The sequence below is a fragment of the Lacerta agilis genome, chromosome 1 (genome assembly GCF_009819535.1).
Source record: "Lacerta agilis isolate rLacAgi1 chromosome 1, rLacAgi1.pri, whole genome shotgun sequence".
In the NCBI taxonomy this organism is placed as follows: Eukaryota; Metazoa; Chordata; class Lepidosauria; order Squamata; family Lacertidae; genus Lacerta; species Lacerta agilis.
The window spans coordinates 55,804,419-55,831,487 of record NC_046312.1 but is presented as its reverse complement, the minus strand read 5'-3'; the positions used below and the strand labels follow the sequence as shown (position 1 = coordinate 55,831,487).

General features: G+C 44.5%; 2 protein-coding genes across 2 annotated transcripts; both read right to left on the bottom strand.

Moving 5' to 3' along the window:
* Nucleotides 1–813: 813 nt before the first annotated feature.
* Nucleotides 814–10,285, bottom strand: LOC117047218 (guanylyl cyclase-activating protein 2-like). The gene is made up of 4 exons (XM_033150118.1): nucleotides 9,829–10,285; nucleotides 9,500–9,649; nucleotides 4,403–4,511; nucleotides 814–1,090 (listed from the first exon to the last, which is right to left on the bottom strand). The coding sequence occupies exons 1-4, from the start codon at nucleotides 10,021–10,023 to the stop codon at nucleotides 921–923; spliced, it is 624 nt and encodes a 207-aa protein (XP_033006009.1). The 5' UTR covers nucleotides 10,024–10,285; the 3' UTR covers nucleotides 814–920.
* Nucleotides 10,286–17,585: 7,300 nt separating this feature from the next.
* On the bottom strand, nucleotides 17,586–24,871 carry LOC117047210 (CD59 glycoprotein-like). The gene is made up of 4 exons (XM_033150105.1): nucleotides 24,802–24,871; nucleotides 21,272–21,369; nucleotides 19,432–19,533; nucleotides 17,586–18,124 (listed from the first exon to the last, which is right to left on the bottom strand). The coding sequence occupies exons 2-4, from the start codon at nucleotides 21,333–21,335 to the stop codon at nucleotides 17,925–17,927; spliced, it is 366 nt and encodes a 121-aa protein (XP_033005996.1). The 5' UTR covers nucleotides 21,336–21,369; nucleotides 24,802–24,871; the 3' UTR covers nucleotides 17,586–17,924.
* Nucleotides 24,872–27,069: the final 2,198 nt, after the last annotated feature.

Sequence of the window (27,069 nt, the reverse complement as noted above, 5' to 3'; positions counted from 1 at the left end):
ACAATGATGTTTTTAGCTAGTTATATGAGTATATATTGTTTCATTCTGACTTTTTTGAAGCAAAATGAAGTTCAGCACAGCTTTATAAGTTGACGCTCCTTTAGAGGCACAAGCATTTGATTTTTTTATGAATTTGTATTTATTGAAAAAATGATTGAGTTGAAGAGACTTTATGAGAGTGCAAATGCAAGCTCATATGTATGCAGTACTAGTCCCCAAACCATGCCAGCACTCTGAAATATTAAACTAGTTCTCTAGCAAGATTCAGTCGGCTGTCTTTTGGTTTCCTTGTACATACTCCTTGCAAATGAGTTTCATCTCCCACTGTGACAAGTGCTCAAAAAGTCTTCTTTTTCTATCTTATTTGAATGAAGGCATAATTGCAAGATTCTATGACCTTTGGTTATGCTTTGATCAGAACTAGGATGCATATATGAGAAAATGGGTACAAGTTTTGGGTCAAAGAATAACCAGGAAACAATGGAACTGGATTTGGGACAACTTCCATTCTAATTTCTTCCTAAAGGAGAACTATTTAAAAACCCTCTGTGAATGGCATTTAATACCTTATAAATTGAATATATAAATTAGGATCAGATAAATGTTGGTGATGTGGATTAAATAAAGCAGATTACCGGTAGATACATATATTTTGGAATTGTTCTCAGACAGAAATATTCTGGAAATATGTTCAGGTATCTCTGATATGTTAGGATATCACATACCCTTGGAACCTATTTTTTCTGCTTGGTTCTCAGAAAGATGTTATTCTGGAAAATGATCAAGAGATAGTACTCAACCTCATAACTACTGCTTTTAGATTATATAATAGCTAAACTGCATTTGCCCATTTTATACTTTTCATTTCATGGGATCAAATTGCCATCATGCTGAAAATATTTCACATACAATAACCAATGCTAGGGAAGGTCTGACAACATGTCTTTTTCCTCCAGTGTTTGGTCCTTTTCATCGGCATTCTTTTTTCTTTGGTGTTCAAGGATCCATTCTGTGGGATCTATGTTTAGCATTTTCCTTACCCACTCATCTCTTTGCACTCCATCAACAAACTCTTTCAGTGAAATTTTTCCTGGAAGAATAATTTCAAAAAATGGATTAAAAGAGGTTCGGCCATAACTTAAACCAGTGGATCGGGGGTATCAAACACAAGCTAGGAGACACATCAGGACTTTTAGGAAAATTTCCAGTGTACACAACAAAGGTAATCTTTGGGACTGGGAAGCCAACGCATTTCGTATCATGGAAGGGGATGGCTTGACATTTGATCTTACTGAATAGTGTAGTGACTGTAGTGTATACTCTAAAAAGATAATTGCTGTGCAATCCCAGATGGGTGAGTATTTATGATTACTCAAAAAAATTGCTTTAGGAGCCCCCAGGGCACAGCAATATTTCATTTATTGCCCTTTTATTGCTATAAATGTTTAAAGAGAGCTTAAGCCCCCCACCCCTTTAGTTGTACATTTGGGATTGAAATTGGTGACTTGGCATCTTCCAACATTTGTTGGTGAAAATATGCCTGTGACACTTCTGGTCCTCTACTAAGCATGAAATTTGTTCCTCTGAGCTCTTTGAGTTTGACATCCTTGCTTCAGAGCAAGTGTTCTGTAGAGTGGAGTCTTGTTCTGCCACGGAAGGACCAAAGTAGATTATCTGTTATCGTTACCCATAAATGAATATTATCTTACATGCAAAGTACTTCATTTGCTCAGCTTCATCTTATTATAAGATAGGCCAGTATTATTTCCATTTACATAGGGGAATTGGAGTCTGAGAAACAGAAAGGGAAAACAACTGCATAGTGTTGCTTTGCAGCTCTTCTTCCTCCAAGCCACTGTTGGTCATACATGGAAGGACAAGAGGAGCCATAGGGGCATGTTGTACTTGCAGTTTCCTGATACCAAGCCACTGACCTCAGTTTTCAGTCAGGAAACCTCTTAACAATAAAGTCAAAACATTATTTTCTGTATAGTTTTGGTGAATCTTAGGTTCCTCCGAGGGCGTCTTTTAAGGGAGTCACTAAGAACTGTATTGTTCTGCCAGCCAAACAGTTATGCAACTGAGCAGCTGTCCTGAGATGTCTTATTTCGATAAGCTCTATTGTGTATATATCATAGCTCACAGCTCAGGCATTATCAGAAAAGCTTAGCCCTCTTTTCTATATGATTGGCCATTCTTCCCAAATTCCCCAAGATAATTAACTTAGGCTGCAATCCTAAACAAACTTTCAAGGGAGCAAGTTCCATTGAATAAGGTGGGACTTGCCTCTGAACAAACATCTATAATGTCAGTGGCATTTGCCAATCTTGCATGACTGGCAGCAACCGAGCGTCCATAACAGCTAATTAAGACTCCGTCACACACCAGTGTAACCAAAAACTGGAAGGCAAAATGAGAGGGCTGTACAAATAGTTTGCAAACTGTTATGTGTTTCCTCTGGGGGGGGGGGGAGAGAATCCAGCAATAGGCAGAGCCTGGGGCACTTCTCTCTCAGCAGCAAAGCTTTAGTATAAAACCTACCAAGCTGCTGTACTAAAACTGGAAGCTGCAGAGAGGCAGTGGGTATGTGGGAGCTTCTGAACAGAGGAGTTCCTCTCACTCCTGGCTAGGATGGTTTAAGCCTTGTATGATTAATTCTCAAAATGCAGGTCTTCACCCACAAATTGGCGAGCCACATAGCGTGCAACAGTCTGTTGATATGAATAACGTTCGAGTCAAATGGCTTCAAATATTTATCTTCTGTTCTTGAAACGTGATGTGTGAAGAGCAGTATTTAAAACTAGTATTTCTGTGTTATACTGAAAATATGACCGCATTGACGGTACTGTGTTAGGCAACAATATTAGAGCTTGCAGGCTCTTGAAATTAAAGTGTGGTACCTGACAGGGCCTGGGGACAGAGGCCAGAGTATTTGGATGATTAGCCTAGGGTTGAGCCCAGCACTCTTAGGTGGATCCAGAACAGATCCCTTCACTTTTGGAGCAGATATGGGAGTAGCACCTAATACATAAGCCATCCATTCACTTAAAGTGCACAGCTAAGAGACACAGATGCGGGGGGGGGGGGGGACAGCCTGGCACTTTCCTTTTTTGGCAGTGAGCCTGAAAGCTAAAACTTGCCAGTTCGTTTTTTCCGAATGGTCAGCATTGTTCCCAGGTAGTATATCTCAACATATTTTTTTCAAAGAGGAATTGTTGGCATCTGTCTATCTCAGAAGACAAGGGAGTGCGTCTTCAGGGGTGAAGTCAAACCACTGCGTTAGCAGTACCAAAGTGACCTCCCCAGGACACAAACCTGGGCAGTGTGTGTGGAGGTCCTGGGCTGCCCAGACTACAAGACTCACTGATGTGGTCCAAAAGACAGCAGACAGGGGCGTTCTTAGCCCCTTGGCTGCCAGGGGCGGGAAGCCAAGAGGCACCCCTGGGGGCGGGGCATCGCGGAGCGTGCGTGCGTCATGACGCACGCGACGCGATGCCCCCAGGGGTGCCGGGCAGCGGATTCAGGAGTCTTTGCAGCCCGCAAAGACTCCCGAAGAAGCCTCCGCCCGGCGGCAGCACCCCTTCTTGCCGTGGCTGCTCGTGCCTGCGTGAGCAGCCGCTGCAAGAAGGGGTGCCGGGCGGCGGATTCAGGAGTCTTTGCAGCCCGCAAAGACTCCCGAAGAAGCCTCCGCCCGGCAGCAGCACCCCTTCTTGCCGCGGCTGCTCGTGCCTGCGTGAGCAGCCGCTGCAAGAAGGGGTGCTGGGCGGCGGATTCGGGAGTCTTTGCGGGCTGCAAAGACTCCCGATTTGGTGACGGAGCAAGTGGCGGTGCGTGGGGGCAACATGCGGCGGCCCCTCCCACCACTCCCCACGCACCACCGGTCACCCGGGGAGGAGCAGCGCTGCACGGACGGGAGCACCCCGTCCGTGCAGCGCTGCTGCTCCCGGGGTGACGGAGGGAGCGATGGCACGTGGGAGTGGCGGGAGGGGCCGCCGCTTGTCATCCCCACCCGCCGCTGCTCACCCTGTCACTGGGGGCGTACCGCCCCTACCGCCCCTCCCCAGCGACGCCCCTGACAGCAGAGCAATACATTTGGCAACAGTTTGGCTGCAGGAGTTGCTGGAAGGAGGTGTACAAGGCACCACCTGTGTTAGGGACTCTACTCTGGAAATAGGTAGGGTTTACTCCCTAACCATTTTTCTCTCAAAGATACCCCACAAAGCAGTGGAAGTTTGGGATCAGAGAATCCTTCTCCTAGAAGAGCTACTTTCCCAGGCTGACAAACCCAATCTGCCCCTCACTTCCCCCTCTACAGCAAATGCAGAGCCATTGGACCCACTATCACTTATAAGTCACTGCCACCTTTTGGAAGCCCATAGATAATTCTAACAAGTACATTTACCATCGTTATTTTCATCCATAAGTTGAAATATTCTGTTACACACTTCCTCCGGGGTTGACATCTGAGTATCCATATTTCTTGCCCATCCTTGTTTGACATTATAGACACTCTGGGGGGGGGGGGGATTAATTTAATAATTTAAAAAACAAACAAACACATATTTATATGGCACCATCCATACATGACACTTTACAAAGGATGGGATGGCAATTCCTTGTTCAAAGTCACTTACAAATTGGTTGTCAACACACAAGGGGACGAAGGCAGGGGTAGAAAGTAACAAACATAGCTAACTAAAACCTATGCCTGGGTAGGCTTGCTAAAATAAACAGGATTTCAGCAGGCATGTAAATCAATACACAGTAGTGAGAGCATTCACCTAATGTCAGTAGGCAGGGGATTAGATTCTGCTGCACTAAAAAAAAGTTGTTCCTCTCAAATGCAGAACAAACATCATATGGCGTTTGTAAAACTTCAAGTTCCGCAGATCAAAGTGGTTGAATAGGTATGTAAAGGTAAAGGGACCCCTGACCATCAGGTCCAGTCGTGTCCGACTCTGGGGTTGCGGCGCTCATCTCGCTCTATAGGCCAAGGGAGCCGGCGTTTGTCCGCAGACAGCTTCCGGGTCATGTGGCCAGCATGACAAAGCCGCTTCTGGCGAACCAGAGCAGCGCACGGAAACGCCGTTTACCTTCCCGCTGCAGCGGTCCCTATTTATCTACTTGCACTTTGATGTGCTTTCGAACTGCTAGGTGGGCAGGAGCTGGGACTGAACAACGGGAGCTCACCCCGTGGCAGGGATTCGAACCGCCGACCTTCTGATCAGCAGGCCCTAGACCAGGGGTCTGCAACCTTTAAGACAAAAAGAGCCACTTGGACCCGTTTCTGAAGAGAAAAAAAAGAAACTGGGAGCCGCAAAACCACTGCAACATTTAAAACAAATATAACACTGCATTTTATTTTTAAAAATCCGATTTAAATTTTAAAAATCCGATTTAAATAAAAAAAATCTGATTTAAATAAAAAAAATCCAATTTTTTTGATTTTTTTTTTAATCATTCATTTTTATCCAACCTGGGGACCACTACCAGGTCACAGCCTGATCCAAGGTGGGTTGCAACAGCATACAAATATTTGATTTGTTGTTGTTTTTTTAAAAAATGAGTCCTCAACTGCACACTTGTGTTAAATGTTTGTCCCATGTCTAATTGAAGACTGCTGGCTTTTACAATAATCTTAGTGTCTTTTACCCTTAATATTCCAGACCAGAGGCTATGCTCACCTCTTCCAACCTCCTCTCTTGCTAAATAAAGCACAGAATTGCACCAGAGAAGCCTGTGATGTTTGTGCTGACTTGCATACAGGTGGCTGTAGTAGTTCATAGTGTTCAAACCTTTTTAGGGGAGTTCCCTGCCCCCTTAATGACAATGGCGATAGATTTTGCACATGAACACAGATCCAAGTTAGGACTCCTCTCTTCCACGCCAACAAGTGCTTTGTCAAGGCTCCCCTAACACACACTCAGGACAGAGAAAAAACTGCAACCTTTTGGGGCGTCATTCTCCTACCCATGTCTCTGTGAGAACCAGCCCTTTATTCTGCCTCCCGTAGTACATCCTCCCCCTTCAAGAAATCATTTCCTTTGGACTTTCGGCCCATCTCCACCCCTATTACTCCTTGCCCTCGCGAAGGAAGCATTTTCATAAGTTTTCTTTTTGGTGGGCTGTCCGTGCTTCCAAACACCTGGAAGTCACGACAGGGGCTTCTCCCCCACCTAGTAAATTCTGCCTCTGCATAAGTTACTCAGGTTTGGTTTTCTTTACCAGCCCACCCAACCACCCACCCACCCCGGTCGAAGCAGAGCAATAAGTCATTTACCTCAGCAGGGGACAAGCTCAGCTCCAATAATGAAACCCTTCCAAGGAGTGGGGGGGGGGGGTCAAAACTTGTGACAAGCAGGTAGGTGGTTGGAGAGCAGCATCGGAGGGGGAGGGGGGAAGGAAATGAGAGGGGGAGGGGGGAAGGAAGCGAGAGAAAGCTTTCCCAGTTTTTACACAAGCCGGAGCCTGAAAAGTTGCCAGAGCGCGTGCGGCAAGGAGACTAAAGAAGTGCTATTGTGGGTCGAGTGACCTAGAACTGGGAGAAAAGAAAGCGCGGGAGAACAAGCCCCTCTTTCAGCCACCGAGGAGGAATCCCCCGGATCTCCTCCAGCCACAGGCTGCCCAACCAAACCGGGGCAAAGCCAAGGCGCCACTCTTTGCGCCGCGCGTTTGGAGAGGCCACAGCCGGAGGGCGCAGCGCAGGCGGCCAACTTGTGCTCCCGCGCTCCGCCCGGCAGCCTAAGCAACACACCTGAGGAAGCAGCGGCAGAGGACTCCCCCTCCCCAGTCCCAGTCCCTTCCCCCAAGGGACTCGTTGGGGGGTTGCAAAGCCCCCCGCCCACGGCAGGCAGAGAGCTCGACGGTGGTTTCTGCCCAGCCAGCCCAGCTTTGCGCCCTGGAAGGCGGGGGCGACGTGACTAACCTTGCCTGGTGAGGTCCGGCGGCGGCTCCGCTTGACGCTGCTGCGGAAGAACGCACAACTGCATTTTCCTCCATGCAGCCTTTTGAAGCAGCCACGTCCCTGCTGTGCGTGCTCGGGCTCCTAGGAGCCTCCAAGCCCCCTCGCGACACATGCACCCATTGGCTCCTGAGACGCGGGTCCCGGGCAAGGGCGAGTCCCGGCCTTGCTCCGGGGCGGAGAGAGACGCGCGCCCGCGAGAGCGCGGTCTGAGGCTGCGAGCGGAACCAGGAGTGAAGGAGGCAGCGGCAGGGAAACAGGCGCAGCTTCCTCGACCATTTTTAAGATTAAGATTAAGATTTATTTATTGTCATTGTCCGTATATACACAGTATACACAACAACGAAAAGGAGGGCTTCCCCCCTCGCCCTCGCCCACCACCCACCGCCCCTGGCGCAGCCCACAGCTGCCTACCTCGTCGTCGCCTCGATGCAGCAGCCAGCAGCAGCTCCACACCAGCACCAGCAGCCACACCTCTGGAGGGAAACTGCTGCTGTCTGCTGCTGCGCCTGCGCTGGCAGAAACGAGGCACAACGCATGAGCAGAGCAGCACAGCAGCAGCACCCTCAGCCTCCGGAGGGCGGGCCACCGGCCAGCTGGAGGGCGGCCGCTGGCCAGCTGGAGAAGTGGACAGGCGTATCCGCCCCGGAGCCGCGGCAAAGGTGTAAAAGAGCCGCAGGTTGCAGACCCCCGCCCTAGACTCTGTGGTTTAACCCACAGCGCCACCTGGGTCCCTGAATAGGTATGTATGAGGCAAGATAATGTCACAAGTAAACTAGTCCCAAGCCGTTAGCAGTTTTATATACCAGCAGTAAAACCTTGACTTGGCCTGGTAACAAACTGGCAGTCAGTGCAAATCCTTTTGTAAACCACTTAGAGACTGTTTAGGTATTAAGCAATGTATGATAAATTTTCTTGCACGAATCAATGCTCCCACTATATGTGCACTATATGAGACACACACTGGCTAAGATCTGGTGCAAGTTCTCTGGGTTGAGACACTATCTGTGGACCAACATGGGCATAGATTCTTTTATTCTTCCTGACATTGTTTTTAGAGGTTGTTTTCCCCATATGTTTTGTATAGGCTATCAGCACTTTTGGAGCTGATGTATCTAGCTATTTATTTTCCCAGGGGATGTTGGGAGACTCCTGCATGCAGCAACCAGTATAAAGCTTATTCCTGTAGTTCAGTGCCCTGAATGGAGGCATAATTTTGTCAAACTCCCGCAGATAAGTCCATGACATTCGGAGCAGATGGAGGGACAAACCATGTACACCACAACAGAGGAGGGTGCAAAATAAGGGAGCAGTTTGTTTCAGACAGCGAGTAAGGTGTGCATAACAAGGGAACAAGGCAGCACCAGCAAAATAGACACTAGCAGCAGCATCAGAAGAACTGAGAAATACACCCACAAAGCCCTTGACAATGCAACCTTAACTCCAGGCACTGATTCTCTTCTCTACAATTGGTATGGCAGCCTCTCTACATAATTACAGAAAGTTGCTAAGAGAGTTGGGAGTTTCTTAGTCCCCACCCTCAATCCAGAAATTGTATGTATGTATGTGAATATATATATATATATAGAGAGAGAGAGAGAGAGAGAGAGACTTTGTCCCAGAGCAGTGATCTGTTTCTTTCTTTCCATGTTCCAGTCAGATTAGAAAGAAAGGGCAGCTCTGTGTGTGCATATTAATAATACCAATGAAAACAATCTCTCATTTTCCTCCTTTCACTATGATCATTGTGTGGCATTCAAATTTTGACTTAAATCATGTCATGTTTCCCCACCTCCCACCCCCCGTCCTTCATTTGACACTAGGGATCTATAGCCTACATATATTCAGCTTACATTTCTTTTAGTTGCCTGTAAACAGATCCAGGTAAAAGCCAGTGTAGTGGTTAGGTTGTTGGACCTGGGAGACCAGAGTTCAAATCTCCACTCAGCCATGAAGCTCACTGGATGGCCTTCCTCCAGTCGCCACCTCTCAGCCTAACCTACTTCGCAGGGTTGTTGTGGGGAGTGTGTGAAGACGGGGAGAATCATGAGCACCAACTTGAGCTCCTTAGAGAATAGGTGGGATATAGATGCAGTGGAATAAATAATAATTCAAGATGGAGCTGTTCCGCCAGGCCTTTGGTCGGGGTTGTCTGATTCTTTTCTTTCTGTATAAGAACAAGCATTAAAGAGGCCTCCTAGCCCACTCACAGGTCCTTTATAAGACCAGTGGTAACAGTTGGCCCTGGAGAATATTAACCACTCTCAATTGTACCCATAGACTGCCATCTGTCCAGATTTTAATTTGCTCTGAACTAATTTTAAGATGTATTTTAATTAATTGATTGCCTGTTTTTATGTTCTTTGTATACTGTGTTAGTTTTATGATGTTAGCCACCCTGAGCCAGGCTCCGGCCGGGGAACAAATAAAAATTTGTTATTATTTATTATGGTAAACAGGTTCAACCAATCTCATGGTTTGGCGTAATCCCGCCAAGTCATTACTGGGGACCTTTCTTCTTCTAGAAGGAATTCTTACCTTCACCATTTTCCTTAGTTCAGCCTTATCAAGAAAGCCATTCCTGTTGGTGTCGTACACTTTAAATGACCACTTCAGTTTGTGCTCAAGTTTCCCTCTGAGTACTAGGTTTAAAATTGCTACATATTCCAAGAAGTCTATCATGTTATCCTGAAACATTAATAGAAAAGCAATCACTTGAAAACATCAATACTTTTAAAATTATCCAAACAGAAATGGCAGAACAATCATAATTTTTGCTGGGTGCTTCTAGGATAATAAGCCTCCAACCTCAGTTAGATGGATATGCACAGAAGTTATCTACAAGTGTTTTTGAAAATTATACTCACCCCATTCGTGTCAAAGGATTTAAATGCATTCTCAGCATATTCAGATGCTTCACTCTGGCTGGTAATGCCAAAAAACTGCTTGAATTCATGTAAATGGAGACCTCCGCTGGGGCATTCTAGAACAAACTTTTTGTACATATCCTGTAATTCTGCCACCTCTGTTCCTTTCATGTTACCAGTGTGGAGCTGCCCCATGCTCTAAGAACAGTTAAACCCCAGTGAGGCGTCGAATGCCTTATAAATATTCTGCCCTGAAAGTGTAAGTAACTTACAGTGATGTTATGAAACAAAGATTTGTCTTGAAGCTTTAAACCGGAACAATGGGCAGCTTCTATAATCCAAAGACAATGCCTTTCTTATTGTGTCTAGACAATTGAGAGCATTTTCTCTTAGCAGAGTAGCTTGCATCATAGTTATATTTTTGGAGCTGTAATAATGCCAATGCACTCATGTCGACCACATTGCATGCAGTCTTGGAACTGGTCTGCAACAAAGTACAGCAAACCTTGGCAACAACATGGCTACAGCGGAGGCATCCTGCAATTGGAAAAGGAGGACAAGGTCATTCAAATGGATCACTTGTTGGTTGCAATCCCCCTGCACAGGAGCCAACTCCTAGGGGCCATGGGGGCTTTGCTGCCCACAATAAAATATTTGAGGGGGCTGCCCCCTACAGTTGATGGGGATTCCCATTCAAATGGTGTGTGTGCAATGTGTCATGTGATCGATTATGTGGGACGAGGCTTACCTGGGCTCCCACAATATTTTATTCGTTGGCACCCCTGTCCCCTCGTAAAAGGTTATTAACAAATCTTAAAAAACAATACACATATTATTTGGGCTATCCAGTGTCCATGCAGAAATATGTTTACACGTAAGAAGCTTAAGACTAATGAATACCAAAGTAACGTGTGTGTTTTTACAAAATAGAAGAAATGGCACTTTTTGTGTTTGAGGCATAGCAGTGTATGATTCTGACTGCACAAGAAGATGGGATTGTGGGGAAATTATGACTGGAATTCAGATTTATAGAAGGTTAAATATAGCTGCTGGGAACCCTGATATGGATTGGGACCAGCAAACTTTTTTCAGCAAGGGGACGGTCCACTGTCCCTCAGACCTTGTGGGGGGCCGGAATGTATTTTGAAAAAAAATCTGAACAAATTCCTATGCCCCACGAATAACCCAGAGATGCATTTTAAATAAAAGGATACATTCTACTCATGTAAAAACACGCTGATTCCCGGACTGTCTGCGGGCCGGATTGAGAAGATGATGGGCCCCATCCGGCCCCCGGGCCTTAGTTTGGGGACCCCTGGGTTAGGATATGTCTGCATCCTGTCCATTGTTTTCATCATAAAGCAGGAGCAGGGACCAGAATGACAGGGACAGAAGTTGTCTCTTTGGGATTTTAAAATGCTAGCTGCCATGAAAATGCTTCATAACCACCTAGTTTTCACAAGAAAAGGAAACAAACATGCAGGATGAATCATCACATGCCAGGTTTAATTAGTTGTGAATTAGCTTTGATAACAAGAGCCTCAGAAAAGTCAATACAATACATTGCATATGGCATGCCACTGTGGCATCTGCAGAGATTCAACATAATGGAAAATGAGACAGCTAGTCTGGACCCATATTTTCTTCATTGAGGAATTATTTACCATTGATTCTATTAATTCTGAATAAATACATAGCACTGAGGAAGCTTAACGAAAGTAAACTGTGTTGCCATCAATCAATGCACCTCAGTCTACCACGGGGAAGTTATTCCAGCAGATTTACGACACAAATGCAATGAAAACTTCAGATATCAACTTTAAGGTCAGGTTCCTGCAGAGAGGGATGATTCTGAAAGAGTTTGTGTATATTGTCAGGAATGCTGGCCAAACCCAGCAGGCAGGCCTCTCCATGCCATTTATTAGGAAGATATCTTGGTGGTCCATGATAGCTGGTGGATGTTTCCCCAAGAGCCAGGAAACAGCCAGAACTCACCTGACAGTTCTGAATGGGGAGAAACTACTGGAGTGGAGTAGGTCACATGCATCCCACCACCAAGCTAAGGTGGACTCTGTGGGAAAGAGATCATTTTGGACGAAGCACAAGCTTTAGTGTAAGCTAAAGCATATAGGAGCTCATGTGGCTCCTTTGGGGGAAAACCATATGAACTTCCCTAGAGCATCAGCCATAGTCTGAAGGTGAGAAATCCTTACCTAACAGCATCTCCTCTCAGTCCTGTGCTCCTTACAAGGTGGTATTCAGTTTCTTGCTTGAGCTGAAGTTGCCGTTCTTACAAAGGCCTTGATCAAACCAGGGCCTCCCATTCATTTCCTGGAGCAGCTGCCTCAAGCTATAGGTGTGGCTGAGTGTCGAGGAGTAGAACAGCTTCCCAGCTATCCTGAAAGCAGCTACAGCTTCAAGTCCAACTTGGTCATCACTACCTTTCAGAATTTCATCAATGGTCAAAGCCCCCAAAACCCCACCAAATGCAAACTGTGCATTGCCTCCAACACCATTTGTCATCTTTCAGAGCTGTGTTCATAGCCACCCCCTCCCCCAAACGGTTGTTTGCTTCCAGCCAGGGGCGTAGCTAGGTAAATTGGTACCCGGGGGCAAAAAAAAATTTGTCACCCCCCCCCCCCCCGCATCTCCATATGTAGCTAAACGTAATGTGCAGAATCAAACCATAGTTTGCTTTTGACCATTTACTGAACTGGATTGGGCTAGTACGTTGGCAACCTGAAATGCTCACATCCATTTCAGCAAGTCGGAAACACACCTTACTGTGTGGATTTCTGGCTGTTAGAAAAGGCAATGCAGCACATTTCCCTTCAGAATAGCCTATTCAGCTATTTTCCTTTCTACTTTAAAAAAAAACAAAAAACTGTAATCTTTTGTAAGCAAACTATAACTTGAAACTTAGCCATAGGTTGTCTGAATTGCCCTGCAGAAGGTTTTGTCAATCCCTCTCCCTCCCCGCTCCACAGCCAGCGTTTGCTACAACCTGAGCCTTCTGGCTCCTTTGCTTGATGATCCGTGTTGTTGCTTGTGTCTTTTGCCGGGGCTGCTGAAACGGGTGGGGAGGGGAGAGAGAAAGACGCTGCACAACTGGGGGGGGGGGAGTTGATCTTCCGGAACTAGTAACTGTCACTCATGCATACCCTAAATTTTGGGAGGGGGGCGAGAGATTAAGGCAGCACTTTTCCTCCTGGTTTAATTGATAGCTATAAGATTAATAAGGCAAACCGCAGGAGGAGGCAAGCTGAACGTGATGAAAAAAGAAAGTATCGTGGAAGGAGACTTGCTGCAGAGCCGGTTTGAGACCTCTAATTCAGGAAAGAAAGGATCTCTAATTCAGGAAAGAAAGGATCTCTCCCCCCCCCACCCCCCAGCACGCGTTACCCCGGCTTTGCTCCAAACAAATCCACCCCCTCCCCCCAAAAGTTGTCGTTTTACAAGCACCTGAAATCAGGTTTTGTTTTCTTTTTTTTAAGAGAAACCTCTTAAATCGCCAGGGGTTTTTTTCTTTGTGGGGTGGAGGGGGGATTTGAGAGGCAGTTGTGGGAAGGAGTTTGCAAAAGAGAAAAGTGGGAAAGTTGCCATTTGGGGATCTAGAGGGAACAGAAGCATGTAAAAGTAAAGACAGCAGCTTTGGGAGGAGAAACCTTCGAAATCTTTTTTTAAAAAAAGGTTTGTGTGTGTTTCCTTTAAAGAAAGCCGGACGGGGTGGGGGAGGGGAGGGAGGCAACAGAAGAACCTCCATTCAGAGAGAAAAGGCAGGAAAGAAGTTGGATCTCTCTCGCAATGCTGCACAGAATGTTACCGAACAAAAGATCCTCTTCCCTGACTCCCTCACCTCTCGCTCGCTTTTGCCTGGAAGGCATTTCTCATGCTTTTTTTGTCCCTCTTCTCTCCCCCCCCCCAAAGTTGAACACTCTTTGCAAACACCGATCGGATACTCTCCATGCACACGAAAACACACACACACACACACACAAACCACCCGGTTCTCCACGAGGGCGCACCATTCTCTGTTTCTCTGTTGAGAAAACAGACGGCAGTTTTACAAAAGAAAAAACCAAACCCCCGAGCAAAAAGAAAGAGAGGTTGGGGGGGGGTGAGGACATATGCACCCCAGCAACTTCCCAGTTACTTTTCCTGGTCGGTTTCATTTTCTTCCTCGCAGCGTGGGCAGCCTCGGAAAAAGAAAAAATACAAAAGAAAGCTGCAGGCGCGCGGGACGAGGGGCGGGGCCAGCGAGGAGGCATCACGGGCCAGCCAGCCACTAGCGTGGCGCCGCGCTAGCCCGCCCCTCGCCTCCTCTCAGGGCCAACCCCCCCAGCCCAGCAGCCTCGGAAGAAAAAGAAAAATACAAAAGAATACTGTAGGCGCGGGCTGGCTCTGGCTGCGTTGCTGATCGCGGGGGTGGGGCCAGCTCCGAGAGTGTCAACCCCCCTCCCAGGGGAAAGCTAGCTGAGCCGGCTGAGAGGCTGAGAGAGCAGCGGCCGCCTGGCGATATAAAGCTAGCCACCGGTCGCACATTGGGCTCACGGATCGCGGCGAGGGTGGGGCTGGCCGCCCGCTTCACCCTCCCCAGGGGTTGAACTGGGGGCGTCCCGCCCCCATCGCCCCCCCATAGCGACGCCCCTGCTTCCAGCCATTTGTCACTGTTACCTTTCAAAACTGCGTCTATGGCCACCCCGTGATCTATATTTAGTGTAAAGCAGTGAGGTGGCCAAGTTTGCTAATGATATCAAATTACATTCAGGATGTTAAAACAAAAAGGGGTTAAGGAGGACTCTACAAAGGCTACACCAACATCTTATATTTAAAGCAGTATTATACACTTTAACCAGTCATGGCTTGCCCCAACAAATACTGGGAGCTCAAGAATTCCTGAATGCCTGGATCCAGGTTTGGGGCAAGTACTCTTTGGTAGGAGAACCCCAGCAGAGATTTCAAGTCAAAAAATACGCAGCAAAGTAAAATGTGGAAAGATGGGCTCTTAGACCTTTAAAATATGCTCTGCTCAGTTCCTTCCGAAGTTCCCCTCTTCCCTTAGCATACAAAAAGACCACAAGTTCGGTAAGTTAAAAATGGTTTACTTATTCCTTTTTATTTCTTCACTTTAGAGTATTTCATTTAATTGAAATATTTTCAAGAAAATATAAATACATAAAAAATTGTTTACTTACAAACTCTTCAGAGGCCAGATTCATGTGCTTTTCCATACAGCATTAAAAAAAATGTTGCACAGGCAATAAATCTTGGCTTAGTTCCAAATTAGTGAATATTCCTAACTTATTGGTATAGGAACTCAAGAGTGGCTTGTTGGAACCATGTGATCTGGCCTTGGAGCAACCAGCTGAGACCTCCTCACACATTGAGCTTCTCAGCTACTGGGAGAAAACAATAGGCTTGATTACCTAGTTTCTCCCAAGGTGAGGTAAGCCTGGCAATATAGTTTTCCCTTCATGCATTAATCAGACTTAAGTATGTTGACTGTATGAGGCGGGTTATCCCACACTTAATCCTTTTCAAGAGCAGCTGATAAGGTTCTGCTCAGGCTTTCTACCCTGGAGGATAAGATAGGCAGATTCCCACTATAGGGCTTTTTCAATGTCAGCTCCTTTACTTTGCAATTCACTGGCAAAGATAAACAAGCCCATCCCACAGAATTTTAAGGTGGAAAGGGATGTTATCCCAGGGTTTTGTTGTTCAGGTAAATTATTTTTTTAGACCTACCTATAATGTTTAATGATGTTTTCTCTTGCAATTATAACTAATTTCAGGATCAGGTTACATGCAACCATTTATTGACTGCTTTCTACCTGTTTTATATGAATGCCGGTTCATTTGCTTGGGGAGATAAATAAAACTCTTTTTTTAACATGAAGGTAATACCATTTTCTTTCACTAGATGAGCAGATAAATAAGCAGCAACACAGGGAATGCATTTGTGAAATTTGATAATAGCTCTGATTTTTTTTTCAGGACTTGAGCAAATATTAATGAATTTATATTATTCTGAGTGTTTTCTAGAAAAGCTAGAGTAAAATATGTGAACATTTCCAGTAGAATTCCACCAGCCCAATGGAAGTGAGCCATTCTTAGTGAACCATTAACAGACACTCTTGGTTAAACTTTCCATGGGGAAATAGTTGAGAATGACTAAATCATTGATGTCTGAATAACTGAACTGCATAATGGATGTATTTTTTGAGAACAGTTGCCTAAAACAATGCTCTAAGCGAACTCCAACTGCAAGTCTATTGCAAATCTCCATGTAATCTTCAGATGACGGGTGGAATAGAAATTTAATAATAGATTGTTTATACATGAGCATAATTGTACTATTAACCATAAGGAGTTGCTTTAGGTATATTTTAAAGGGGGACATGGATCTGAAACTATTTGTGCAAGCAAGTATACTTCTCTATAAAGCAAGGGGCTACTCATTCCACAGACAGATGGCTGCAACTCCTGTGCTACATCATTGCGATGGGTTTCACAATCTTGTTTTTTTCAGGAGGAAGGAATTGCCAGCTGCAATACATCCACCTACCATGGAGGAGTTGAATAACTTTGCATGTATAATTGGGGGCTTCAATTTAAACCATAGTATTTTATATTGAAAATTATTAGGTACCTTAAGTATACTGAAGTCCAGAGTCATGTTTCTGCCCTAATTACTGCGTGCTTTTACAACACCTTAGCCTTCAACATGGGAGTTCCATTTCTATTATGTTTTACAGCACATCTCTTTGCCTTCATTTTGATTTAAAGCCTATCCAAATAGGTTAATAAACTGCAGCAGTTTCCTAAAGGTAGCCTATTTCGTCTCAGGCAGCAACATGTTATCTATGTCACCCTGAAAATGACCTTCATTTCCACCTACCCACTTGTGCAAAATTTGTGCTGGGTCCCTACTTTTAAACATGACAGCTCTGGTGAACCAGTTTCCTATAGCAGCTTTGGCATGGATGGAAACAGGAGACTATTGGGCAACGTTCAAGTTAACCTTCATGTTATCCAATGACACTAATAAATGGCCAGTGACATCCCCATCATTGCTCTGAACTCATAGTTGGAGAGCATTTCAACTAATTTAGCAATCCTTATCAAGGCACACCACTTAGTGAAGGTGCCATTGTGGTTTTAGAAATATTTTAAACATGTGAAAGGTTGTGCATAAACAAGTATAAAAGCAACAAAACATCACCAAGCTGCTGTTTGCATAGCGAATTATCCAACAAGCATGATGGGATATTTTTATAAGTTAAACATGTGCTGCAGAATTGAGATTCCAGGGATTGTTGGCAGGCAAGTTAACCAGAACACACAGAAAAACTGGCACTAGACAGTGAGTGTCTATACAGATGTATTATATTATCTGTGAGCTGCAGATCTAGATAAAACATTGTCTGAAATGCTGCCCCATTTAATCCTAGAGTACAATAATACAATCGGACCCATGATGGGATGTCACAAGACACTGCTCAGTGTCACTGGACTACAAGGTTACTGCAGCATTGGCATGAGGAAACTTATGAAGTGGAGATTAGGACTGTCCAAACACCTTCTGAACTTTTGCCCACCATGTGAAATATGCCTCACTAGAAATACTTCCTTATAGCCATGTTGGGAAGAATAGGAACTTTAAGTGAATTTGACAGTAGCCAGCAAAGATATGCTTTCTACGGGTGCAACTGGTTGCAAGTTGTGGTGTGGAAACAGAGGCCCATGATGAAAGAGTATGCAGTTCAAATGTCAAGTAGATACTTTTATTATTGAGATAAAACTCTTACAAATAGGAAAAGATGAAAAATAAGTTGGCAGTTTCATTAGGTTCAAAAACTCTGCTATGAAAAGTTTAAGTGCACAAAAGTGATACAAGTTTACAAGTAGAATGAAGCATCACAAAGAAAAACCCACAATGCAGTGACTACAATGTAGTGAACAAGTTTTGCTATTCTTTCCATTTTCCCTGATGTGTTCAGTCTTTGTTCTCAATGTGTGGTGCTCTCTCTTACAAGGCTATTTGTCAATAGGTATGAAATGACATTTTTGTTGTTCAAAGTATTTCCTACTCCAGATCAGAAGCAGAGCATCTGGATTGCGATCAGCACAGAAGTTAAGCCAAAGACCAACTTACTACCTGCTGTAATTGGGCTGCCATTACACAAATCTTTTTGGCAGCAATGAAATTTGAAGTTTCCAGTCTTAAATTCTTTCTCAATAAAGTCAATTTCACAGTTGGAGTATTTCCAGCAGTCAGAGATATTTCTTCCATTATCTTGAAAAAAAAAAGACAAGATTTTATGGAAAGTAGTTTACTTTCCTGTTGAGCAAGAAAATGGGGGGGGGGGGAGAGAGTTTAAGAATGTCTATTCAAGTCTTCCATACCTTCCTTACAGTTATTATTTTAAAAAAATATTGCCTATCTGTTCAAAACACACAAGGGAGCTTTAAAAATACAGTGGGCGCTCGGGTTGTGAACGCGATCTGTGCGGGAGGTGCGTTTGCAACCCGCAGCATTTGCAACCTGTGATGCAATTCGGCGCTTCTGTGCATACGCAAAGCACGATTTAGCGCTGCTGCGCATGTGTGAGCGCCAAAACCCAGTAGTAACCTGTTCTCTTACTTCTGGGTTCAGCACGGTGCGCAACCCAAAATCGTGCAACCTGAAGCGGGCATAACCTGAGGTATGACTGCACTGTCATAAAAATTTAGAGACAGCATCTAAAAAGAGAAAAATGAGCCATGTATTTGCCCCCAAACCTTATTTGTACATTTGGGATATTTTACTTTACAAGAGCTATTTGAAGAAGCCGCCGGCTTCCTATTCCCAAAGGGAAGAGTATCAAGTCAAAGTAACCATCCAACACCCATTTGCTTCTCTGCACAGGGGGAAAGGAGAAAATTAAGGGGAAATGGAAACGTGTACAATAATTTCACATTGAATCCAATGCCTGCTTTACTTCTATAAGTACAAAAGATGTGGTTTGTATGATTTGTCACTCAACATTTGTTTTTAATATGCATTTATTATGAAAAAATATTTTAAAATTCATTTTCATGTTCCAAAAAAAAAGGTATCACCGTATCAAGAACCGTGTCTCAGGGAGAGAGCTCTGCTTTTTGTGGTACAATGCAAGAAAGATAAACTAATTTTCCTTCAAGTATTAAGTTACATCCATGCTCAGGGACCCCTACCACCTTCCCTTAGTGTTTCATCTAATTAAATCAGCCCAGCGTCTTCCACCAACTTCCATATCATAAAATGTACCCAAAGAAGTACAATGCTAGGTGTAGAACCAGCAATTAGTGAAGAATGTTAATGAGGATGGAGAGAGAAAAGTCAGAAGCAGGACAATTAAATTTGCCTAATGCCATATTTAAACCAATGCAATCTCCCCAACAACCTATCCCTAAAACAGTTTGAAGAAAAGGCCTCACTTCAGTGAGTTGGGAGGAAAATGCATAAAATACAAGTGCTGACCATAATGCCCCTACATTTGTTTCTGAAGTAAAGAAAATATATATTTTAAAATTGTACTTAATCACAAGTTACACATGAATCAGATAAGGCATCATACTTACCAAAGTTTAGCAATATGCAAGAATCGCTATCACCTGAGCATGTGATGTTAGTTTTGCATGGACCTATACCACCCAGACACTGATAACATTTTAAGGCAGCTCCTAAATGAAAGAGGGGAGGAGAATAGAAGATGGTCTTATTGCAGGCTTCCATCATTTAACTAGATTCCTGGTAAGAAGCTTGAACTACAATATTGATATAGAAATAATTAAAAGATAAAAGTGTTTAAACGTACCACAAAGGCCTGTTATTAGGCAGGTGTGATGCAGCCATGCAACTCTGTTGACTTGCATAATTATGAGGGTGGCTTTGGGGCAGGGATGGGGAACCTGTGGCCCTAGAGAGGCCGCTAGATTACAGCAAACACCCCTGACCTTTGGGTCATGTTGGGTGGGCCTGGAGGGCCACAGGTTCCCTACTCTGCCTTAAAGCTTTAAAATCCTTGGGACTGGGATAAATTAAGGACCGTTTCCACACAAACTGTTCCAATTCTAAATCTGCCTCTGACACAAGGTGAGTGGTGACACCAAGTAATAAGGAAAGCCCCCTGGAATTTTCTCCATAGGGAGGCTGGCTTGACCCTCATGTAAAGCATTTTCATGGTTCCAGATGAAGACTGTTTTATTCACCTAAACAATGCAGTCCTTCAGCTTCATCACATAAGTTGTTAGCCAGCGAAAGGTATGAATTCTTTCAAAGAAATCTTAATAAGCACTCATACATTGACCTTTTAAAATAATCCTTAACAGAGGGATTGGGATGTTAGCAGAGACACTTGAATAAAGCAGATGGAGCCCAGAGAGAAAATTCTGGTAAACATTTACTGAACAAAATAGTATGAAACTAGAGCAGAAGGGGATGCAAGTTTTGTATTTTGACAGTCCTTGTTGAGAGCAGCCTTAGAGTCAACAAAACATCCAAAAGAAAACTCCCTCACATATCAGATGCCACACCTCATCAGAGCACATACTGCTTCAGTAAAATCATGCCACTTTACCTGGTTGCTATGCAAAACTCACCACCACCACCACCACCACCAACTACCCGGTAATTTACTTTAACAGTAACAACAGAATTCATTCTTAAGTTGCACTCTGAATGATCTCTACTGTTGTCCTTCCAACAGGGGAAGCTACAATCCTGCAGAGATTATTGAACTTCAAAACCCATCGGTCCTGTCAGCATAGGCAAAATATACGAGATGTGGAGTCCAACTGCCTCTGGAGGAACATCCCTGCCTTAAAACCCCTGCCTGTATCATTGTATTCCAATGCTGTTTTGAATTACTTTGTGTAATTTTATTGTGTGTCACCACGGGTTTCCCATGGAAAGGAAAAAAGGAGTTATAAATTTGAACCAAATAAATAAAAATTGTGGCATTAATGCAAGGCTTTTCTCATTGCAGGAAGCAAGTATAATCTAGTATGTATGCAAAAGAGCCATATGAAGAAGAGTTCCTGATTCAATTCTAGAAGTTCTGACTACAATACAGCTGGAGTCAGCACAAACAGTTTCAACAGCAATACCACAAGTATAGATTAAGCAGTGGCTGGCATCTCTGAAGAACTACCTACCTACAAAGGAAGAACCTACCACATCCCAGTAGGTTTGCCTCCAGGAGTCAAAATTAAGCAGTCCTCCTTTGTTTACTAGTATCATAGCCCACCAGAAACCGCCGCCCCCATATCTATTACTCTTTAGGGAAAATACCAGCAACAACTGTTCAAGTCTACATTTCTCTCCCAGCCCCTGAACCCCTTTTTGTGCAGCCCACCTCCTCTCTGCTCAGTGCCTTGCTCTAAGTTCGCAATATTTTCAATAGCGCACTTGCATACTTACCAAAGTGGCTGAACAAAATCAGAACAAATGTGGTGATCAAAACGGTGGTAACAAGATTCTTCATCTTCCAATTACTGTATTATTTTCCCCACCTTAGCCTATAAAGCAAAAACAGTTTGGTTGGTACTGGATGTTCTGAAGCAACAATTCAGTGTAGCACTACGGCAACTGTTCTGTCAGCAGAATCTTCTCAACTTGCCAGATGGAACAATCCCCTATCTCATCCCATCCTTGAGCTGTTCTGGAATTCTCCAAACCCCCACCAGAACCAATTTCAGAGCATTTTGTGGGGGGGGGGGGGGGGAGAGAGAGAGGCAAGCCCAGTTGTGTTAGTGGAAAACCTTGTGTGGACTTCCACTACCACTACAGCAACCAACCAACCTGCACAATACCACAAAAGCAAATGTTACCATCCTTTTAACATGCCTCACCATGAGCAAAATGGAGGCATGTGCTTTTTTGTGGGGTGCAACACCCATTTCTGTTTGCTTAACAGAGGTCTTACACAAGAGTGAAATTTGCTTGCATCTCTGAAATTGTGGGCAAATCCTCCCAATTTCTACACCAAATTCTCATTGCCACCCCTTAATGAGACCCCTTTACCCAGTGATACACAACCACTCCAATCCCTCTTTGGTGCCAATAACTTTATTTGCAGCCACAATTCAATTTCTTTTGGTAAATCATAGTTTAATCAAGCTGTCATGGAGCAAGAAAAAGTAGCAGCACTAATGACAAGGCCAAAACAGCAATCTTGCGCAAAACTGGTAACAATGCAAATGTGTGGTGCAGAAAAAGTATGAGGACTGGCATGTCACCCATTTTCTATATGCACCATCCTATGTTACCATAACCACAATCGCTTATCTATTGCCTTTAAGGAGACAAATCCTTTCAAGGCAGCTTAATACAATACTATTTATTCAAAACAAAAACTTGCTAGGATCCTTCGGGGGGGGGGGGGCATCCAGAATACAACAGGACCCCAGTCCCTGGTGATTTTCATTCCAACGGACATCCAGATCTACACCTTCCATTATACATGATGCAGCAATGCTCAGAACCTTAGGGACATCACATGGAATTCTTGCTCCCAAGAAATGCATATTGTATCTTTAACAGGAGGTGTAGGGAACCTTTAGAAAAGGCAGGTGACTCATGGGGGGGGGGTGTAATTTGTGGACCAGAGCCAAGACTAAGCTGAGTGAAAGCCATGATCAAATACATATTTAAGGTGGCAATTTTGACATACAAGTGGCTGTTATGTACAAAATTATAATCTTATGTATTGTAATCAACTTATTTAACCATTGCTGAATACTATATTGGCCCACCTAAACTCCACCAGTTAAACACCCTGCCTAAACACCACTAGTAAAAGCTTATTGCATAAGCCTAGTTGTCCTAACTATGTGGCCTTCTGGCTTGAGAAGAACGTATCTACCAATGGAATCCCAAGAATGGAAACAAGCTCCTTAGTTCTTGGATGCACAGCCAAGATATAGGATCCAAAAAATTCAAAACAGAGGATTAGCCCAGGTAAAAAATAAAAATGTTTCTTTACAAGCAGCAAGAATGGAATCTGAAAGCAATGTTTTTCTTCTGCAGACAAAATACTACACTGCAACAGAGAAGACATCAGGGAAAAACTGTGTGGAAACAATGAAACTAAGATTGAATACAGATAATAAAAATAAGACTACTCTATTCCCAAACATCCCCAAAACCATTTCCGGTTTGATGACTTGTTGCATTCTCTTTTACACACAACTAAAATTTGTTCTGTAGCAGTGACAATACAAGAGACAAAACTGCAAAAATGATTTCCGTTATTTATGGGCTTGATGTGATTATCAAACCTTATCAGGATACAGGGACACTGACAAAGATCATCCAGCACCGCTAGCTGCGTGGAGTAACAAAGCTCTTTTCTTCTTCAAACTGGTGTACCCTCCTATCTGGACTTCGGTCTTGTCAGTATTTCTGCTTCTAACAAAACATTTCTGCCTGCTTGACACCTCAGTCACCAGTTAAAGCTTCTTGGCCAAATTTTCCTTCCTCCAGTTTTGCTTTCACAGTGCCTGCAGACTGGGTCAGAACTGAGCTCAGCAACGCAGCTCATTGCTTTTTTTGCTTCCCATTTCCCACACACCAGTTCACTTTGAAGTAACAAAACAGGATGAATTCCTCTCCACTACATATACAAAGAAAAGGAAGAGGTGCTCCCACATGTTTGTGTGTTGGCTGCAGTGCATAGGTGTGTTGCAAGAATGCTCAGGGCGCTCCTCCCAGGGCTGGAAAGGATTTAACCTCCGGTTTTCTAGTACTGTAAAACTTAATTACTGTGTTGCGAAATGATGCATGCATGCATGCATGCCACCAACATGGAAAGTCTGGAAAACTGCTCTAGAGGCCCAGATGAAAAATCAGCCATGGGCCACAGCCGTAGGCAGCAAACTTTCCACAAGCAAGTAGGGTTGGGTCACACCAGGTTGGGTCTGCAGGCTGCAGCACCTTCATGTAACGTTTTGCCTTGTGAAATGTAGGGTGCTATTTTACACCTCCCCTCTTTCCTTTTGTTAAATTTCATTTGCCCATACCTTTACATACCGGCTTCTTTACAATAACATTTCCCCACCTGAGTATAAATCGCAGGAGGTGCCCACATTAAAGGTTCCTATTGCGAGGAATAGTCAGGTAGGTACCTCCGAGACCATCGCTAAGTAGACAAGCCACCGCCTCTGGAGAGCGAGCGAGACAGACTTCCATCATTTCCCCCCAACTCCCAATACAACCGATCCAGATCATATAGGAATGTAGTGAATCCAGTTTTCCACCAAGGCCTTGCCCATGGGCGTAGCCAGGATTTTTTGGGGGGGTGGGGGTGGGGTGGGACGCGGGCTTTTGTTGGGGAAGACAGAACCTCAGTTAAGCATTTTTATTGATTTATTTATTTATATTTAAGGCTACGCCTATGGCCCTGCCCATGCGCCGGAATGAAGAACGAGCTTGGAAGGCCGTTATATACAACAAGCCTGTGCGCCTTATTACATAAATAACGATAATTTTCTCCAGCATGACGGAAACCTCTCCCCCAGCATTACTAGGCGCGCATTTCCCTACGCTTCGTACCGCGAAGTCTCGGGGGAGGGGGGGGCGGGAATCGGCGCCGCGTCCTCCAAGCACCGCGCTCGAAACCGGGCATTGCTGCGCCTGCCTCGGCTTCTTCGCGACACCAACCTGCCAAGCGAGCAACTATTTCGGTCCCGCTGCTGCCGCTCCCGAATGCCTTCCACGCGCATTCCCCACAACGACCCGCCCACCTCCCGGATCCGCCCAGCCAGGGATCAGACCTCGTTTCGGGCGCCGCCGCTCGCGTCTTGCAACGCGGTGCGCAATGGGGCAAAAGTGAAGGCGCGGAAAGTCTGGAGAAGAAGCCGCGGACCGGGGTTGTCGCTGATGATCAAGCCCCTCGCGGAAGAAAAGGCCCCTTGCACACTCACCCTTTCTCGGCGCCCCCGAGCTCCTACCTGCACACGCCTCTCAGCTGTTCCTCTTGGCCCTGGGAAATTGTGTTTATATAGCAAACGGCAGCCTCGGTTTAGCCTCATTGGCCGAGGGCGGGATTCCTGATTGGCTTAAGGGCTAGCGGAGAAGGTGACGTCATTGGTCAACTAGAAGAAACGGCTGCGTTGCCAGTAAATCCAAAATTGTCTCCCCCTCTCTTCCATAAAAAAGGGGGTGGGGACCGTAGTTTGTTATAGGTGCTGGAGATTGTAGCTCGGTGAGAGGTAAATTATAGTTCCCAGGATACTTGGGAAGCTTTAATTGCGTGGTGGGTAAACAGCCCCTCTCGATCACTGGTGATAGCGATCTAAATAAGCGCGATTCATGAGCATAGCGGGGGGTAAATAAAAATACTTAACTAAATGTAGAAACCGTAGAAAGAATTTGACAGATTTTTCTGAGCACTTGGGGTCAAAAGAAAGTAATTCAAAACAACTGTTTTCCGAATCTGCCAGAGGATGGTGACAGGTGGGTGCCCTGCCCCCTCCCCGCAAACATAAATCCTGGCTACGCTCAAAAGGGGATGTTCTCTATCCAATCCAGCAGATTCTCCGTCGATTCCTCCCTCCCCTGAGTAGGGTTTCAGTTTTAAGATCCGTATCTGAATCTGGTACGCTGTCTGCTGAAGGACGCTCTGCGTCTGTATTTTATTATGTTAAAGCACTGCTGGAAACCCGCCTAGTGAAAACTGTTGCCAGATATCCAAAGGAGAAAAAGGCTGCCAGAGGAAAAAGTCTCCAGCCAGAGGTTTCTCGGTCGTTATTTAATCAGGTGCCAGGTTGGAAAAACTAAACTGTGTGCATTGCTACTCCACAAAGTAATTTCTGAGTAGCCCTGAATTGTAGTGGCAGCCGCTTTTAGATGGGGTGTGTGAGAAGTTCAAGCCTGGTCATGTAGCCATAAAGGAAGACATGCCTTTCAACATTTTCCAGGATGGAATAAATAGTCTGGCAAATTTTTGTGAAGGTTCAGTGGGCTGGGCTTGATCTGCACAATAAATGTGCTGTTATTGGAGATTATGAAATGAATGGAGAACCTTCAGACATTTTTAAATATGCAGACCACATATTTTATTGTACATATTAATTGGGTATTATTATTTAAATGTTCTGATGAAGTGTTTATATTAATAATGTGTGCATTTTACAGGGGTTGAGTTGTTATAGGTTTTCAGTGCAGATTTAGATTTTAGGTCAAATTCTCTTTTTTAAAATATATAGGATTAGAATTAAGCTTGTATTGCTTTTTATATCTAGAAAGTGTCAAAGATGATTAGAAATGAAATTCAGATGGGGGGACTGAGGGAAGTCAGCCTACAATGTTATGAAAAAGGTATGATTGGACAAGGTTTGTTTTCTGTTTTGTATGTCGTTATGTATGTTTGTTTTCTTATAAAATGAATCAAAATATATTTTTTAAAAATATATTGTGTCTAACTTGACATTGCCATTTAGTAGGTATTCATTAAATACCATTGTTTCTCCCTGGCTCAGTTTTGGGTCCATTTCAGTTGGTCCTCACCACCTGAGGTTACTGTGAGAGGGAGTTGTTTCATTTATCCGAGCGTAAATCCTGAACTTGGTGAAACTTGGTTCTGAGAAGACATGTACAGTATAGGCTTGCTCTGTTAAACATCAAACCTGGGTGGGTGCGTATCGCCAGTCCCTGGCTTTCTTGCTTACCCCCTTTGGCCTGCCACACTGCTATTTTCTTTTGGCACTACATCATTGTCCTGTGTTCACTATGAGAGGCTTACGGGGTGTTGCTAGTTTTCTTTTCTTAGAAGTGCCACTAGGCCCGGTGGGTGATCAAAACCACTGTGCAAGTGCAGGAATCTAGACAGTTTGATTTTCTTTACCTTTTAATTAACTTTAACTAGCAGAAAAGCAGGTTTTTACACTGCCAGTTACACTTCATACTTGCACAGGTAGCTAGCTACCCTTACATCTTTTGTGATACCTTGTGCAGCCATGACAGAATCCTGTTGTGTCTGTTCTTCTTCTGACTTGGGGCTCTGCTAATCTTCTATTTCTCTCCCCCCCCCCACCTCACCAGTTAGCAATAACTGATACCCAGGCTTGCAGCCAATTTTCACCACATTCCATATCTGTATCTTTTTCAAAGCACACAGTATCTTTGTCCTTCCTTATTCTGGCTGGTGTGACACTCTCTCTCTCTCTCTCTCTCTCTCTTACTGGGGAAATGGCTTTATTAAAAAAATTTCAACCCCT

Excerpts from the sequence above, each read along its gene's own strand:
- LOC117047218 (XM_033150118.1), bottom strand. The coding sequence starts at position 10,023 with ATGGGGCAGCTCCACACTGGTAACATGAAAGGAACAGAGGTGGCAGAA. Across the intron at positions 4,512-9,499 it reads AACTAAGGAAAATGGTGAAG|AGTGTCTATAATGTCAAACA; the intron begins GTAAGAATTCCT and ends CCCCCCCCCCAG. Across the intron at positions 1,091-4,402 it reads TATGGATGAAAATAACGATG|GAAAAATTTCACTGAAAGAG; the intron begins GTAAATGTACTT and ends TTATTCTTCCAG.
- LOC117047210 (XM_033150105.1), bottom strand. The coding sequence starts at position 21,335 with ATGAAGAATCTTGTTACCACCGTTTTGATCACCACATTTGTTCTGATT. Across the intron at positions 19,534-21,271 it reads GATTTTGTTCAGCCACTTTG|GAGCTGCCTTAAAATGTTAT; the intron begins GTAAGTATGCAA and ends TCTTTCATTTAG. Across the intron at positions 18,125-19,431 it reads TTGCATATTGCTAAACTTTG|ATAATGGAAGAAATATCTCT; the intron begins GTAAGTATGATG and ends TTTTTTTTCAAG.